Source organism: Lottia gigantea (assembly GCF_000327385.1).
Source record: "Lottia gigantea unplaced genomic scaffold LOTGIsca_56, whole genome shotgun sequence".
In the NCBI taxonomy this organism is placed as follows: domain Eukaryota; kingdom Metazoa; phylum Mollusca; class Gastropoda; family Lottiidae; genus Lottia; species Lottia gigantea.
The window spans coordinates 1169251-1188644 of record NW_008709919.1 but is presented as its reverse complement, the minus strand read 5'-3'; the positions used below and the strand labels follow the sequence as shown (position 1 = coordinate 1188644).

General features: G+C 32.0%; 2 protein-coding genes across 2 annotated transcripts; one reads left to right on the top strand and one right to left on the bottom strand.

Annotated features, from left to right (window-relative positions):
• Positions 1–2942: 2942 nt before the first annotated feature.
• On the bottom strand, positions 2943–4607 carry LOTGIDRAFT_234872 (hypothetical protein; the record flags this gene model as incomplete). Its single annotated transcript, XM_009063226.1, has 2 exons — positions 4535–4607; positions 2943–3797 (listed from the first exon to the last, which is right to left on the bottom strand). A coding segment is annotated over exon 2 (792 nt), but the record flags the coding sequence as incomplete, so codon positions are not given.
• Positions 4608–5697: 1090 nt separating this feature from the next.
• LOTGIDRAFT_234871 (hypothetical protein) lies at positions 5698–14710 on the top strand (the record flags this gene model as incomplete). Its single annotated transcript, XM_009063225.1, has 4 exons — positions 5698–6509; positions 6826–6987; positions 7193–7230; positions 14486–14710. Exons 1-4 carry the CDS (start codon positions 5753–5755, stop codon positions 14708–14710), a joined length of 1182 nt encoding a protein of 393 aa, XP_009061473.1. The 5' UTR covers positions 5698–5752.
• Positions 14711–19394: the final 4684 nt, after the last annotated feature.

Genomic DNA, 19394 nt, shown 5'->3' with positions numbered 1-19394 from the left:
TATTTCTAAGAGGGACAATGGCTGGGTTAGGACACTTACCTGTTTCTACTGAAAACTACCTGATTTAATTAAGTTTTTATTAATCAATTGTGACCTAGATCTCTAAAATTAGCCTCCTTCATACTTTTTAGGAGTTGAGTCGGGTGTTTGTCATTGACTATTTCAAAAGTGGGTTCTTTGGTCTATTATTTCGCGAAAATAGATTTCAGAAAAGGGGGTGTTTGATTGTCTCATATGAACAATTCATAATTAATATGCAAAATTCAGAACTACGTATTTGTTATCATCCAACCAATACAAAATAAACAGAAATGCTTCTTTAAGATCATGATTTTAAGCCAGTCAAATGAAACCCAATCAGTAATAATTACAATATCATTTTGAAATCAAGTAGTTTTCAGTATGGGAGAAATAGAATTGGCAATCAGGAACAATTTCAGATATTCCATTAAATAGAAGAGAACTTAATACAAGCTGTTCATTAAAATCATAAAAATGTCTGCTGAATATTCATGAAATGTTTTGCATATTGCTGTCATTTAGTTTTCTTCCATTTAATGTAATTACTGAAAAAATATCTGCCAACTCTATTACGAAGAAAGAGATGGGCATGAGGAAATATGTTATACTTGTAATGCATGCTTTAAGTGTGCATGATTTTGTGTGAGCTTAACACAGCAAGTTTTTGGAGGGTCCAAAATATCCAGAATGGATGGTCTGCAACTTGCAGATTTTAACCTTTAAGGCTTTTTGTTCACAAGGATCAGTCATACAGGGGCCCGAAAAAATAGACTTGGTTCAAAATAATTTTCCAAATTGTGAATACAGTGGGGCTGTTTTTCTGGCTCTATTCGGTCCAACACCCATCAAAAAAACTCAGCAAGTTTCAGACTATCCAAACTGGAAACTTGCTGTGCTACATCTTCATTCATCAAGTCTCTTTCTAAACAACTTAAAACTGTGTCATCAAAATTTGAAATTTTTCAACTCTAAGTTGTTTATGAATAAAAGAATTCATGATTGAAAAATTTTGTGTCTATGAAGACCACCAATTTCCACGTTTTACTTGGTTTGAATTTAGTTTTGACTGTTTGATAGGGAACTATTCTTGTTCTTGTATATAAGCTTATATGCAAATTTCTGAATGCCAAGTAAAATAGTGTAGACTGCAACCACTGTATCTAACTAGTGAACATCAGAGAAAAGTGAATGCAGTCTAACAATTGGACAAAAAACATTTCAAAAACTTTTTATAAAGCCATTTTGCCTTTTTTTTATCGAGCTACAAAATAAAATGATTTTGAAATGCTTCAAGATGCTATTATGGTAGTAGCAACAAATATTTTTGACGAACATTGTTGGTCTAAAACCTTTTGTGCATACCCATTTTGATCGAATTGATCAAGAACCATGAACCACCCTTCTGATCAACCAAACCCTACTACATTGTGCAGAATGGCATCAAACCTAGGCAAAATTTACGAAGCTGAAATGGTTTCCATTGTCTATTGCAAATATCATAAACATACACAGATCTTGATTAAATTTTACAAAAACTGACTGGAAATAACAAGAATTTGTTATTATATTACTCTTTGAGAATTTGTTTATTTTTTAAATTTGTGCTTCCCCTCGCATAGTTTTACATTTTGATAATAAACAGTATTTTAATATGGTTGAATATTCCAAAACAAGATCAATGTAATTTCAAAATGGTGGTTTTGCTCAGAAAGATCTTAGTTTAATCAGAAAGGTGGTTTTAAAAAAAAGCTCAGCTTAGATTTTAAAAATTCATTTCATTTTGAACAGAATAAGTTTTAACTCTACATGCACTTTGTTTTGAATTGTAGAGAAACTAGATGTCAGATTCAAAATGTGATAAAGGAAGCTTGACTTAGCTTAACCATTTATAATAATTCAGATGATTGTGTAACCCAAAACTATCATTAAAACAATTCAAAATTTCTGTAACATGAACTGAAAAATTTACACTAGATATTTGACTAACTTCAATCTATGTTTTTCCCAATAAGGGTTTGAATAAATAAATTAATCCCATTCCATTGCATTCAAAATAAGTAACTTTTGAAATCTAAGCTTTGCTTTATAAATAGAAATTTAAGTTATACTTACATTTAAAGAAGAGTCTAAGCTTCCAGCACCTAGAAAATCAAATAAATTTCTTTTAGACATTCTGAAAACATATTTGATAGTTTTTCATTAGTTCTAACAGACTCCTATACTGATTTTGAGAACCACAACAACAAGTGTGTGGCATTTAATGTCAGTAAGTTTCGGCAAGCTGTCTCTTCTAGAATACCTGATGCCACTTTGGACTCAACTCCCAACTCCCTCAGTTCCCAACTCTGCATCCTTTCATCCACATAAGAAAACAAACTTACCTGATTCTAAGTCACCCATTTCAGTTTTGAAAGAGCTAGTAGAAGGTTGTACAAGACTAGAATAGTCATCTGAACCCATAACCTGATCACTGGCATGTAATGCTACTGGAAATACGCCTAATGTCTTATCTCGTAAACCCGAGAAAAATTCCTCATCGGCGGAAGCATCGCTGTTGTGACCAAGTTGAGCTAAAATACAATGAAAAATTCATTCAATATTAAACCTGTGAACACCAGGTGTAAATATATAAGTTGTATACCTTAAGTTAGATATATCAAAACAGAACCTAAAAAAAGCTACGCGATCTTCAGACAACTGACCTATTTTCAGTCTGTGTCCATAGATATGTCATATCACTTGTTATAGATTATGCGTCACTGATGGCTTGAGTACAGATCATGTAGTTCTGCAGTCAGGTATCACCTTGCATTAAAAGGGTTAAAGTTGATGTTTTATCATATCATATTGAACTTCTTTCCATGACATTGAGCTTATAAGATGCAAAAAATTTTCATACTGAAAAATGTAAAAATTCTTACAAGAGTTGCTTCCCATCTGTTGATCAAATAGGTTACTGCTGTTGGGATCGTGTTCTTCTTCAGGTTCAGATTTAATATTTCTTAAGGATGAATCCATTTCAGAATTGCCTTGTGAGGGTGACGCTGTATTTCTATCATCGTTGATTGAGGTATCTGGAATATTACTGCTGGAAAAATCACATGAGTCACTTCCTAAACTAATTTGACTAGAATTTAACAGACTTTTGTCATGTTTCACAACACTGTCATTGCTCCGGTTTAAAAGCGTTCTATGTATAGGGGTGATGGAAAGACGCGGAGTTTTGGCTGGTGGGGATCTGGCTTCAATATTATGAAATGGTTTGCGTGATTTGCGACTGTGATGATGAGGTGTGGGCGTATGACTTTGATCTCTGTAAGCAGGATGAATAGCAGCAGGCGGATCTACAGAAGATCCAAAACTGATGGGCACCAGTCTTTGAACCATTCTTCCATCGTCTGTGAGGTCCACACTGACTTCTAACTCTGCACTTTTATTTTTGTTATTTTGATTCAGGCCATTGTCTTGTTGTTTAGCTGTTTTTTTCTGAGGTTGTTCCGAATGATAGCTGTTACTAACAAACACTGTTGAAGAGGTGTCATTTTTACACACTTTTTCGTTCACAATATAATCAATGTTAGTCTGACTGTCCACATTCAAGTATAAATGTCCAATGACTTGTATAGAATTATTAAAATTCACATGCCCATGACAGAGAACTTGCAGATTTTTCACTAAGGAGTTAATAAATTTGTTTGCCTCCTCTGCATCCATACCAACTGCTTTCTTGCTTCAGGATTGGAACTGTTAATTTTTTTTTTTTTTTTGATTTTGTTCTGAAATAAAATAAAAATCAATGCAAAAAATCTGAAAGATTCTACTTGAAAACCATCTTCATTTTAAAACAAGCTTACTTCAGGGAAGCCGAGGTCTACAGTGATTGTAAACAATAGGACATGGTTTTGGAAGACATTTTTAAAATAAAAAAATATTGGTGCAAGGTAACATCCCCTACTACCATTTGCTATGGCACCTATTGAGCTCCCCTAAACAAAAATATTGTTGTCTGTAACTGTCCTTTCAATCAGCCAAATATAAAAAGCAGTGCAAAATTTTAATTAGAAATTATTTTACATAATTATTCCTCAGTGAGTATTCAGTGATGCATAACAATAACACATACAAATAGGTCTACTTTTATTTTATACTATCATTAACAGAGGCCTCTGGAATCTTAACTAACGTAGCCAGATTTGTTATTTTACTCTTCACTAACCTACTAGCAAATTCAAAATGTCGGATTCAGATAGCAAATATAACGACTGCCTCACTGTGGTTAAAATAGACTGCGCAAATAGACTGTACTGACTCAGATTGAGTCAGCTAGGTCGGCGTGATGCTTGCGCTGGCTGCCAAGCTAAATTGAGCCGGGCGTCAATCTTTTGTTCAATAACAAGCCATTAGCAGAGGCGTCAAATGTTTGATCATAACTCTTATTTCATAGGGAAAAAAATGTGACCTGAACCCATGCTATTAACTTGTAATATTTCATATGCTTTGCTTTAATAAATACCTTAGATTTTAAAAAAATTCTTGATAAATTTGTTCCTCCAGCTTTTCCCCGTTACCGCTCCTTCTTCTTGGGCTGCCCTGGCCTAATTAACATATTTTAAGGGACAAGTTTTTGAATTTTTAAAAAAATTATGTTCAAATTGTAAAATTTCATAAAAATTACATCAGATCTCAATCTGAAAGATTTTTTTTTCTTAGTGGTGATACAAAATTTATGAAAAAAGAAATATTTTTGTATAAAAGTGTGGAAATTATAACTCTAATTTCATGTTAAATGAGTTCTCATGCAAGGTGCCCGTACGTCATCATTATGCGGCGTGCACTGCATTGACTCGGTTGCCCAGTTGCCTTTTCAAACAAAGCATTATTGGCTTCAGGTTCCTTGCTTTTTTAGAAGCTTTTCTTATCATATTTGAAGCATTTTTGAATCCATTTGTACTAGTGGCGAAGAAATAGCAAAGTCCAAACTAAAATGAAAAATATCTAATGTTAGCAGTTTGGTTCATTTATTATGCTTTTGGTTAAGTCTGATTGATCCCGACTATTTCGCGTGATAAACTAAGGGAGGATGTATTGAAATATAATTTTGTATTCCATTTTAAAATTTCAGTAAGAGTCATTTCAGATCTGTTTTCTTTCAATGTCTTTAAATAAATATTTTAAAGTCATATCTGGTTATGAAAATGAATATTGTCTAATAATTTTGGAAAGGAAGTTGGCATAAGAATATCATTAAAAACATTGCAATAACCCCTCCATGCAGCCATTGAAATCTAAGATCTATTCTTTATCATTTTGGCATTATAAAGTAAGTTTTTTTCTTTCTGATTGTACCATTTGCTTAAGTTGTTTCTTTACTGGCTTATCAATGATTATAAAAGCCGTTATAAAAGTTTTATAAAAGATGTTGATCATTGTTGTCGCTATGATGATTATGAATTGAGGTGTGTGGCACAATGATGATCATTATTGACATTATGAATGCAGAATGGATGTTCATGTGCCTTGCCTTGGACCTAGAGATAGATTGCTCCATCCCCAGGCCCAGGCGCTAGACCGAGCAATTAAGTAGAGCAGTATGCAACTGGTAATACTGTCATCCTCACCCTTACCGACCAGGTAGAATCTTAGTTTTTTATTTATTTCCTTATTGCAGTTTTAGAAATAGGAACAGATTCAAACCAAAATCATCAGAAGAGAGCACTGTCACAATTTCAAAATGGATACGGAAGAAGCCAACAAATTCATTAACTCTCTAGTGAAAAACTTACAAGTTTTGTGTCATGGTCATGTATCATTTGACAGTTCCATTCAGGTCATAGGTCATCTGTATTTAAATGTAGACAGTCAGACCAACATAGACTACATTGTGAATGAAAAAGTGTGTAAAAGTGACAATTCATCGACCATGTTTGTGAGTAAAAGTTATCATTCAGAACCTCAGAAGAAAGAAAAGAAAAATACAGAAAAAAATCAAACTCGAGAACGTCGTTCTTCATCACAATCAGAAACAAGCAATGATGACCAAAACCAAAGAAATGACAGACTTGGTTTTGGCTCAAATTATGGTGACGTGCACCAGCCTCACCTCCATCAAAAGACATCAACCCCAATGAGAAGACCATTACATCATCCTATGGAAGGTCCATCAATGAAAATGCCACGCCTGTCCCATCCACAATCACCTATGTCACCCAGTAATATTGGAAGTAGGAACTCATCTCATCCCGGTTTAAGACTTGATAATCGAAATGCAATGGGAGATAACTCAAGCCATCAATTTGATTTATCACGTCTGCAGCAATCAAACATATCTGAGACATCATTTCACCTTCAGCCACACATCAGTAGCAACAATTCACAGCGTAATACATCATCATCATCACCATCATCCAAAACAGTACCGGTAGTCAAACAAGAACCTGTGCAAATAGATCTTAGTAATGTGAAGTCAGAACCTCAAGATGATGATGGGGGTAGGTAGCCACATTTTTCAATTATAAGGCTTTTGTGTAGAAAATCAACAGTTGAATCTGAAATCTTAAATCTAAATAAATTTTACAAAATAAGTACTAGAGGATATGGAATACTTTTAAAGTTGGCATTCTGATCTGAGATTTTTTTTTGCATCAAGCTTTTAAATCATTAAATAGTGGCAATGGAATAGCTCAGTCAGTAGCAAGTTGGATTATTGTCCACTAGTTTAGGTGCCATTTCAAGCAGATTGTGGACAGTAATTGTTTTTCATGCTTATGTCAATTTCATTCTGTAATTTTTCTATATTTATTACAGGGACAGAAGATATGGGAAATGAAATGTCTAACGAAGAATTTCTAGCTAGTCTACATGATAAAACATCTAGTATATACCCTGTTGCCTTACATTCAAATGAAACTTCAGCGTCTAATTCACAACTCGATTTTAACTTACCTATTAGTTTTCAACAGGGAGCAGGTAATGCTGTGTTTTAAGTTATTTTTACATCAGTGAGTTTGTAGTAAAACCTCACCCCAAAAATGATTGGTGAAATACAATTCCCATTTTACCTATCATAGTACCTTAATTTGCTAGGTCTAACTGTCTTTGTCATGTAGATGTCCAGCCTCATGGAGCCACTATCTTTGTTTTATTAATTAGTATATTGTTTTGTCTATTGTAGGAGGTGCTGGTCCTTCTTTTGCTCCCGATGGCTCAGCAGTAAGTATTTATTTTCAATTCTTTAAAAAAATTCAAGAACTTTCAATGTAGAACTCTGTGGCATGAAAATTGATAGAGATGTTTGTAATTTAAAGGGTCAGGTGGGCCATTTTTATAGACATACTTTAGTCTCAGAAAGAGGAATTTTATAGCCTAATCAATCAGTAATAGTAATAGTGACTCATCAATTTAAGTTATTCTATGATATATAGATAAGACATTGAAATAATGAGTTTAAAAGTATTTTTAAAGGAATTATGTAATTTTCGTACATTTCTAGTACTTCTGAAAGCTATTTACATTTCAAGGCTAAAATCAACCCCCCAAAATGCCGCATTTGTCCTAAAAGCAGAATTTTAATTGAAAATTATTCTGAAAATGTTTGAATATCACAGAAATGCAAACACTTCAAATATATTATTACTACTTGAATAGCTATAGATTTGAAATTATTTGTCTCATACAGAGACATTAATAATGATGTAGAACACAAATTGAATTTATAGATTTATGTAACTTTGTAAAATCTTATTTAATCAAAGATCTTATTAAATTACTTAAAAAATTCCAAACTCTTTTTATATAAAGTTACCAATAAAAACCTAAAATACATCAATTTCATGTAGCAGATACCATTGAAAGTTCTTGAAAGGGTGAAATTCAACCAAAAATATCAAATTCAAAATGTGTAAGGAAATTATATGATGGCTAACAGACATAAGTACAATTATATTCTCTGCTGGCTTTTGTCAAACAGAGCTTCTACTTTTCTATATGCATTATTCTCAATAGGACTCCAATTTCTTCAGATGCTTTCTGAATTGTTCGTTAAGGTAATCTTGGAATTGGATTGATATTCTTCCTCATATGAAAATACAAATTTTTCACCTATATGTTGTTTGGATTTTTAGTTTTTAAACGTTAGCACTTGGTTTATTTCATTGAAATGGTCATGGAAATTGTTATAACAAATTTAAGTTACAACAATAGAAATATCACAGTCTTCATAATAGTAACATGATAAAAGAAATGTAACAAAATCAGATTGGAATTTTGTTAAAATGACTATTTCAATTGAGTACATCAGTGTATTGGCATACAGTACTTATTTTCCTATTTCCCATCAGCTGTCCTGATGAGGAGTTTATATCCCAAACACATTTCATTTTCTGATATTTATTAGGTTGAGTTTCATCAATGATATGTTGGGCAAAGCCCAAACCTTTTCATAAAACATGGTGATTATTTTTATACTGAAAATATGAAAATAAAAACCATTTCTTCAAGATTTTGAGAATCTTGTTGGTTGACTGTTTCCAGAGCTCGCAAAGAAAAAAAAATGATTTTAGGGGTGTTATTGCACCATAAATTATTTTGGCTCCCTTTTCGTTTGACTACAACTTTATGGTACTTTTTGTGCCTTTATGCATAGAAAATTACATAAAATTTGGAAATAAATGCATTCACCCAGAAAGCATCAAATATGTACAAACCAGATTCTCAAAAATGTGAACTTGCAAGAACTGAAGCTTTGGACAAATAGGATAAAGTAAGCCAACTCAGATTTTATGTAAAAGCCAGAAAATGGCTCCAGTCTGAAGGCTCAATTTCTTCTATTAGTCCAGGCAGGAGTGAAACATCTTAGCCATTATTTCATATGGCATTACTGGAACGTCCATCAAAGAATGTTTTAAATCTTGGCTGTTGATTTAGAATTTCTGTTTGCTTACAATCCCGCTTGAATTGGTCTGTGAAATATGGCTGAATTATTTTTCTCAAACCCAAAGTTTTGATCTTTGGAAAGGTTATCCATATTCAAAACTAGTTGCCCTGATGAAGTATATGTTTCTGAACATTTGTCAACAGCATGAAATGAGTACTTCAGTCTTTCAAGACTTGCAAGAAATGACAAATCAAAAGCCACTTTTGTAAAAGTGTGCCCTCTCACAAGTGCTATAACTCACTATGTGGCCCAATAGCCAAGAAAGTTAATGACATTCCCATTTCCTCCCTATATGTCGAATGTCTTTTTGACTTAAATAGTGAAGACATACAGAGATTTGCATAAAGTCATTTGAAAATCTTTTCACTGTTTGAATTTAAATGACATTTGATATATGATGTTTCACTCCCAACTCCCTCACAGATTGCCCTCCCTTGTCAGAGCATAACTGATCCCAAAATTGGATTTTTGCAATTGAAATATTATCCTGTCCCCTTTGGCTCTTGATTAAGATTTAAAAGCAAACTGAAAGTAACATGACAACTTTCATGTCATTTTCAGTTTCCTTAAATTTCATTATCATTTGAAGTTGATGTCAAATTTCTTCTAAAAATTGGGCAAAAAATAAGAAAAGAGGGAAATGTTCATAAATATAAGTTTCTTAAAAACAAAGGCACATAGATTTTGTGGATATTATTAAAAAAAAAAATGATAACTTTTTGTAGATTAATTTATTTGAAAAAATTGACACTTTTTTTGAATGACATTAATTTTGTTAAAAAGCGATGACATTTTTGAAATTTAGATAATGTTTTGTATAATGACATCAATTTATGATAATGAAATAGAACAGGTAAGTAAACTGTAAGGCCCTGTATAGTTGTAACTTATTGTGATTAAATTGTCTAAGATCTTGTCAGATTTTTGCCTTCTGAAAGGCAGGTTGTTGTATTGAGAGTGCTTGTTCAAGTTGACATTTCTAACACATATAAATTAAATCCAGTTTCTTATACTATTCAGTTGAAAAATTTCAAACATATTGTAATATCATAATGGGAACATATTGAGCCCAAATAGCATGTACTCAGTTAACTACTGTTCACTATAAAAACTGTTTTTAATCTGAACATTATTAATTAACTTATTTTGTGAACACAAATGATTGTGCAGGTGACAAAATATCTGGTTTTATGAATATGACTAATAAACTTGTTTTGTAAACTTGACTACTTCTACATATAATAGTATTTGTTTTGTGCACATAAGTAAATAACTTTCATTGTGACCATGACCAATTAGCACTTGTTTTGAAAACATAACTGGTCTTGAGAACATCACTAGATAGTACTTATGTAAACATGACTAGATTGTACTTATTTTGTAAACAGTACTAGATAGTGCTTGTTTTGTAACAGGACTAGATAGTACTTGTTTTGTAAACAGGACTAGATAGTACTTGTTTTGTAACAGGACTAAATTGTACTTGTTTTGTAAACAGGACTAGATTGTACTTGTTTTGTAAACAGGACTAGATAGTATTTGATTTGTAACAGGACTAGATAGTGCTTGTTTTGTAACAGGACTAGATAGTACTTGTTTTGTAAACAGGACTAGATAGTACTTGTTTTGTAAACCGAACTAGATAGTGCTTGTTTTGTAAACAGGACTAGATAGTGCTTGTTTTGTAAACAGGACTAGATAGTACTTGTTTTGTAAACAGGACTAGATAGTGCTTGTTTTGTAAACCGAACTAGATAGTGCTTGTTTTGTAAACATGACAAGATAGTTTTGTCATCTGGAAAAGATAGTTTTTGTTTTCTGACATAATTTATCAAAAAACGTATTTCATAAACATGATTAATAAGCTTATAAATGTGTATATAAATAATTCATCTTGTGAAAAATGATTAGAATTATTGGTCTTTTCTTCATGTTGTATTCAACAAATATAAGTGATGATGGAAAAATCGGTGACCTTTATGCCTCAATGCTGATAATTTTACACAACAGAACAAGAGTTAATCTGAAATGTCTTGAGTTAGAGTTTTGAAGAAATTATCCTTTATAACTCACTGGACTAAGATAACTGGTGCATTGGTTCTTAGCTGCAATCTCAGTAAAATGTGGGCTTCTTCCTTTTTGGAGTATTTTATGCCTTATAATACTGAGCCAACTCTTCATGATTGAAGATCTTGCATCTATATAATCATCTATAGAGTGAAAAATTGTATCTCTGCTTTTTCAGCATTTTGCTACTCTTTATATAACTAGTAATTTCTAGAGCTTAACATCAACTTCACTCACCCATAAGAAGTACAGTTTATTTTGTAGTTCGGCAATTTATTGGGGGCCAAATGAAAGCCAGCTTAAAATCGGCTTTCATTTTACTCCGTGGAAACACAAAAGCCATCTTTTTCTCATTTGGCAATATGGGGTGTACTGGTCTTTCTGGTCTGTTGCATTTCTTGCTGGTCTAAATGGTAGTCTTGTACATCACAAGTTGTCAATAACATGCGTCTTTGCGATCAAGACTAAAGTCGTTCAGGAACCAGTTAGGCCTCAGTGTAAACACAATGCGTTTGGCAATAAAGTTGACTCAAGTTAAGTTAGAACTAGCTTTACCATACAATTCTCAGTGGAAACACGGTTATTATCTTGAAATGTTTGATACCAGTTTTTCCTTTTGAGTGTTTTTTTTTTTTTGGAGAAGGATCATATAGAAGGCACCATTTTCTTTGATTTCATGATAGTACAATAAGCTATAAATACAAATAATATACTGCACCAGACAAGGATTAAATGTTTCATTTTTTTAAGCTTGTAAGATATAGAGTTTCATCATAAGCATGCTAAAAATAGATTTCTAAGAATAAAGCAGTTCTCTTTTCTTGTTTAGGTTGGTGGATATATGAGTCAACTCATGGCAGGCACCAAAAAACGAACCTTTATATCACCTGAACAGAAAAGAGAGCTGTGTCTATTTACAGAAGATAATCCATATGCCACTTCCAAGGAAATCGTGGAGTTCTTTTACTTGAAATTTGGATTGAAACTTGCCTTCAATACACTTAAGAAAATTATGAACATGAAAGAACGTTGGTTGAAAGTTTAGGTGATATCTGTGCTGATGTGCTTGTTTTATGTCAGATCTATGTGGTATATGTTCATATTTTTGCCAATTTGATAATCCTTCAATGGTATAGAAGTACAAACTTATAGATGAATAAATGTTGTTGGTTATTGATGTGTTTGTTTTATACCAGATGAAAGATAGAATGGGTTTTAACACTAAAGATGTGAGATTCTTTTAAAAAAAATAGCTGATGAAATCCAATTGTATGTAAGGGAGAAAGTTGACAAGAATAATCTACTATTCCAAAAAAACAGTGTGAAATTTTGTAAAAAGGACAACCCTTGATAATTCTAGACAGGGACAGGGACATTTCTTCACCTTTTAAGTTTTATCTAGACTGTAGTTTTAAGAAATTTTTCAATAGTTTTGTGGTTAGTACCATATTTTTTTGGAAGCTTATACATTTGCTTTAAGCTAAAATTCCATATATGCGTCATGCGGACATAAATGGCCCTTGCGGATCCCTCATGCGTCAAATATGATTCCATATGTGCGTTAAACGTATGCGTTATCTTTCTTTTGACGCACAGACTTCTGAACAGATGGATGCTTTGCTGCATAAAAAAGACAGGGAATCACCACAAAATATGTCGCATATGTTCTCCTCGTGGAAAGGCGTCCGGATGCGTCAAAAATCGGAGACCATTTGACAGATACCGCTTCTGCATATATGGAATCATACCCTCTTAAACCAACCATATCGATTTTTAACGCATGACGCTTCGCATCAATTGATGAAATAATTTTTAAAAAGTGGTCCTGGTCCTTGTTACCCTATATAAGACATATAATCAGCTTAATAAAAGTAATTGAATAACGATAATTGAAGCAATTCTCTTTTCTGTTTGTTTAGGTTGATACCACATCGTTACAGTTAAATCTAATACGGAGTGTACTGAGGCCCTCTGAGACCAAAACACGTACGTTCATATCAACAGAGCAAAAGAGAGAATTGTGCTTATACAGTGAACAAAATCCCAATGCTACCTCAAAAGACATAGTGAATTTTTTCCATCAAACTTTTGGAAAGCTTCTTGCCTTTGATACATTAAGGAAAATCATTATCCAAAAAGAAAGATGGCTGTGATGAAGTTGTGGCTGGGGTGGCTCAATGAGTTAAAATTTCATGCTACCTCTCAATACCACCAGCAAATTTATCAAATTTTGGAAAGTACCTCATTTATGATACATTAAGAAAAATCATTATCCAAAAAGAAAGATGGCTGTGATAAAGCACTTGCTACTGTAGCTCAGTGAGTTAGGCACAACTTCCATAGCTACCTCTGAAGATACAGTGAATTTTATCCATCAAACTTTTGGAAAGCTACTTGCATTTGATACATTAAGGAAATCATTATCCAAAAAGAAAGATGGCTGTGATAAGGCAGTTGGTTCTGTAGCTCAGTGAGTTAGACACAACTTCCATAGCTACCTCTGAAGATACAGTGAATTTTATCTTTCAAACTTTGGGAAAGCTACTTGTATTTGATACATTAAGGAAATCATTATCCAAAAAGAAAGGCACGTGCTGGGGTGGATCAATGATTAGTTCACAAAATCCAAAGCTGCCTCTTTAGATTTCAGCTTTGGCTTTGGTGAGGCAGATGCTGAGGTGGATCAGTGAGTTGTTCACAAATCCCAATGCTACCTCGAAAGACCTCGAAACAATGCTCAATCTGAAAAGTGTAATATTGTGTATGATAAACATAACTTTTTCATATATGTATATATATAACTAAACTTCAAAAGTCTTAATTTAGATTATTTACATATAAATCATGAATGTACTGGTACATATACAAAAAATAATTTATGTCTGATCTTGCCCAATATTTAACAGTGTGTTTTGGTTTGAAAAAGTCTTAATTTAAAGGGACATATATGCTATTTTTTTATGACCAATCATACATTAGTCTCAGAAACTGGAATTTTTGAGCTTAGTGTTCACAGCTTACCGTTGAAATTTGAGCCTTCTAATACATGTGTGTCCAGAATTTTCTGCGTTTGAATTTTAAAATGTTAAAATGATGACTCGTCAATTTAAGATTCTCTGTGATATATAGAAAAGAAATGTATAGAAATAGTGAAATATGTGATTTTTGTACATTTATAGTGCTTCTGAAGACTATTTACATATATTCAAAACTAAAATCAACCCTCTAAAATGGCACACCTGTCCCTTTAAGTCTATTGCTGGAACAACTATTAGTGAATCAATATATTGCTTTAGGATGATATCACATGATCTTGTATTGATATTTGATTGATATCATAGCCCTCATATCTTTTCATTTTAAATATGAGCGATAAATGAACCATTGTGCAAATATTTTACAAATTTGTATCATTTTATGAAATAAACAATTTGAAATCAATTTGTCTCTGTTTTTATTCTGTAGGTGAAAAGTTATGATTTCAACTCATTGTTTCGAACTAAAAGACGGACCTTTATAGACAAACATCAGAAAAAGGAATTGTGCCTATTCAAAGAAGAGAATCCTAATGCTACTGGAAAGGAAGTTACAGACTTTTTCACCAATCGTTTTGGTGTTGAAATCCCCTATGACACCCTGTATAAAATTATTAAAAATAAACACAGATGGTTGAATGAATCAGATGATTAAAGAGAAATTGTTATCTCATTAATACTTTCTTTACCAGCAAGCAGTTTTCAGAATTTTTTTATATAAAAAATATGTACTACGGAAGTTTAGACTTCAGCATTCATGTGTTATGAATATTCTCAGTGTAGATTTTATATAAGTTATAACCACCTTGTTGTATTGCAGTAAGCATGGCATCATTGGTTTTAAGTTATTCATTATTACTTATATCTGCATGTCAGAGAATTTATAACAGTTATATCATGCATGCAAATATTACTTTTATGAATTAAGTCCAAGATGTATTACTGTTGTAAAAGCTTAATTTAAGTTGGTTGTATATACTATATAATTGCTAGTATAGCGCGCACCAATTCATACACATGAGTACATCTGGAAAATCTATTACTTAAATCTGGTAATTTGTGTCACAACATACATTTTTGTTTCAATTTCATTTATTTGTGTCATTTGGTCTTTGGTCTGTGTTGATGTTATGAAATTTAAGAGTTGGGAATATTTAGTTGATCACACTTATTTAAAGGGTTCTTCATGTTGAATAATGAGCCATATTTCAATGTTGTTGTGTAAGGAATGTGCCATAAAATTATTCATTCTTATACATTATATTGTGTTTTTTTTATTATAATATTGAAAATAGTGCTGAAGAAATTTTTATTTGTAGTGCAAACTTTATTGAATGCCAAAGGATGAAGAAGTATTTAACTGAAAAATTTTATAACCCAAAACTTAATTACTTACTTAACTAGTATACCGGTAACCTATAAATCGTTAGTTAAAGATGGGTTCCCTTATTTTCATTTATGAAAATGAAAATGCTAATACTTATATGAATAGAAAGTAGATGTGTTCTAATGACTTAGAAAAATATCAGGTTGTCTCACATGTCCATAATTAATTCATAATTAGCTAAATTAGAAGAGAATTACCACCAGAATTCCAATGAGTGACCTGATCAAGAAAGGTCAAAAAGTCTTTTTTTGTTTATCCAGACTGTACATATATGGACATTTTTGATTGGTTAAAACTCTTTAGTTATATGCAATAAGAACAAAATGATATGATTAAGAATACATGATAATTCATTAGAAACACCAATTCCTCAAATAGTTTGCTTAATTTGACACTAAAAAATGAGGAAACCCATCTTTAAATCTAAGAAAATAATAGAAAATTTATCAAACCCTCAAAAAGTGTAGACAAATTACCAAACCCTAAAACTGCATATTCCAAAATATTTGAAATTGAGATAAAATGCATTAATTCCTTCAAAAAGAAAGCCATAGAGATAAATACATATTCAGGGTTCAAAAGTCTGAAATTATATATGGTAGCTAGTCTTTATAATTTTGTGCTTACTATTACAAATTATATATAACAATTTTGTGTTAAAGCTCACAAACTAAGTCAATATTTTTGTTGTTTGATAGGTTTCTAGGAGCTATGGTGATGTCGATACGAATGAAGTCAATGAATGGAACCAGAATTATGTTGCACCAAGAAGTCGTATGTTTATATCTCGGGGAGAAAAAAGAGAGTTATGTTTAATACACAAAGTTAATCCAGATTATAATATTGATGACATTTGTAAAGAATTTGCTAAGAGATATGGAAAAGTGCTTCGAACTGCTACTGTTTATTATATCATTAAAACTAAAGAGAAATGGCTTAAAGACGATGACGATATTTCTGTAATTTCAATATAAAATTACCGTATATTTTCGAATAAAATGTGCAGTTTTTTTTTACATAAAAATGGGCTCCTTAAAGAAGGGGTGCACAATGAAATAAATTTTGAGTACTATAATAGTCCATACACTGCATTTTGTTGAACAATGCATCATAAAACAATGGTCTTTGCAAATTTTTAAGAAAAATTGTTGAGAGAAATGTGAAAAAAACTGATGGTGATAGCAAAAATTATTAATGTTTGAATTTTCTCCCAAACAAGACTCTTAATTTTTATTGACATATTGTAATCAATAGCAGCATTTAATTGTTTTTTTTCGTGATTTTTTGCTATAATCAATATTTAAAACAAAAACGTATGAATATATTTGCTAACTGTTGCTTAATCTAATAGTTTAATAGCTTACTCCATGACTTTATAACAAAATATTCAAAAGTTGTATATCCAGACTTCATAAAATCATCATTAAAAGGTTAACCCATCTATCATTTTATCAGACTGTGGTAGAAGAATTAAAAACCTGCTCTTCTTTCAATTGTCTGGTTTCTTAAAACAGTTTGCGAAAAAGAAAGCATTAGCCACTGCCTCTTAACTACATAGACTTATTCATTAGAAAACAACAAAAACGTTTTTTTTAACTGATCGCAGGGATAGTATATTAGTTCTTCCATTCTTTGTCACTAATTCTGTCTTTTTGCCATTTCCTAGATAACTGGCTCAGGTAGAGAAGAGATGTGGTCCAAGTTACTGGGGAATACTAGAAGTCGTATGCTAATTTCTAAAGCTGAAAAACGTGAATTGTGTCGTCTCTCTCTTCAATATCCCAATTCTACACCAGAAGAACTGAGTCATTTGTATTGTCAGATATTTGGCAAAAGAATAAAAGGGAATACACTGTATTATATACTTAAAGATAGGGAAAGATGGTTAAAAGATGATTCTTAATGTGATGTTCAATTTAAGGCCATGGTGCACAATTTTTGGGAGTTGATTTGGGTCTTGAATATATGAAAATAGTCTTCCGAAGTACTAGAGCTGCACGAAAATTGCATTATTGCTTCAAATATACCGCAAACTAAGAATTTGACTCTTGTCATTATATATTTTTTTTTATATGGCGAAGTCATCATATTAATTTTAAAATGAGGCTGATTCCACTTACCATTTAATACCATTTTCACCTTGGTTATTACCAATTACATGATAACTGCCCATGAAAATGTTGATATTTCCTTTGAAGTGACAATAGTCTAAACCTCAAAGGAGTCATAATTAGGTGATTAGGTTAATTCCAAGAGATTGTAAAGGGTTTTCTAGATTTTAATGTGTATTGGGTACACTGATAGCATCAATTTGCACCATTCTAATTTTCAAGATGCCACTAAAACTAAGCATTTTATGATGTCACTAATCGCAAAGGACCTTATGTGATAAAGCATAATTTGAAATTGAAATGGTGAAAATTGATGCTATCAGTGTCCCTTATACACATAACAAATTTAAAAAAACCTCTTTACAATCCCTTTAATGTTTTATTGCTTTAAAAACTGTCAATTTTTTTTTGTCAAATCTTATGCTATGTATATGGGTGGGGCCAACTTGAAAGTTTTTATTTTTAGTGCTGAATGTAGTTTGATAACAACATAATCACAATGATTTTGAAAAAATCGAATAAATTTATCTTAAAAACGTGTTTTTATTCATACAACCACGTAAAATAACAATTGGTGATATTCTGTTGATTTTGCTTTATATATGGTCACAACTGACTTACCAACTCGAGGTTGTCTGATGTTCAATCCTGGCATAAATTTTTGATTTGAATGACGTTAAAAGGGACAGGTTTGCCACATTCAGAGGTTGATTTAGGTCCTGCATATATCTTAATAGTTAAACTAGGAATTTCATTTTATATTTCTGTGTATGTCTTTGCTATATATGACAGAGTCTCATGTCTGCAGTTCCTGCAATTCCACTATAAAGTGTTCGATGATGTTACTAATCATAAAATCTGCTTTATATAACGCCCTTTGCTGTTAGTGATGTCATCATAGACTTACTTTAAGTCAATTGCAGGAGCATAGATGTCTGATTGAAAATTGGAGTGGTGCAAAGTGATGCTATCAGTGTCCCCAATACACATAAAGAAACCTGTTTACAATGCCTATAAGATATGCACTAAACTCTATGACAGTTTCTTTTCATCCAACCAATATATGTTAAAAATAATAAGGTGGATTTAAAGATCTCAATTTTTTTCTCTTTTCTACAGAAAATGCCAGTGGAACAAATTCAACTACTCTTCTCAATGTCTCGAAGGAGAGCTACCATAACTTCAGAACAGAAGAGAGAAATTTGTTTACTTCATCAGGATAAACCATCAAGAACCTTAGATGAAATTGCTAGTATTTTTCATGAAAAGACTGGAATACAAATTGCTATTTCTACTGTTCATGGAATTCTCAAGTTTAAAGAAAAATGGCTATGATCTAGCTAACCTGGAAAAAGGAATTTGGCAATTGTGTAAATGATGGATATCTGGAAATATTTGAGCAAAATATATGTGTTTAAAAACTTATTATAGCTGTTTATATGGCAAATCAGTGCTGAATTATATATTGCTTTCCTTAAATGCTATGCATTTTTCAACTAGAAATAAATAATCTATTAAATTATTTCCCATTTTGAATATTTTCTAGTCTGCTGCTTTCGATGTAGGGCTGTTGCATTTTGAAATGTTGTTTGTGTCAATGTTCAACTTACCCACTGTTAATTGATCTTACGTATTTGACTGATACATCTCTTCTGGAAAAAGTTTGTTATTTGGGTGTTTAAAACTATGTGGACCAAACTTAAGTAACAATAGTTTTAAATCTCATTTGAACATCAGTAATAACCTCTTTAAAGAAAACCGGTTTGTGTTTGTGAACTACCTCCTACGTTTGAAGAACAGGGAGCCCTATTGAGTATTCACAAAAGCTTTACTTGTTATTT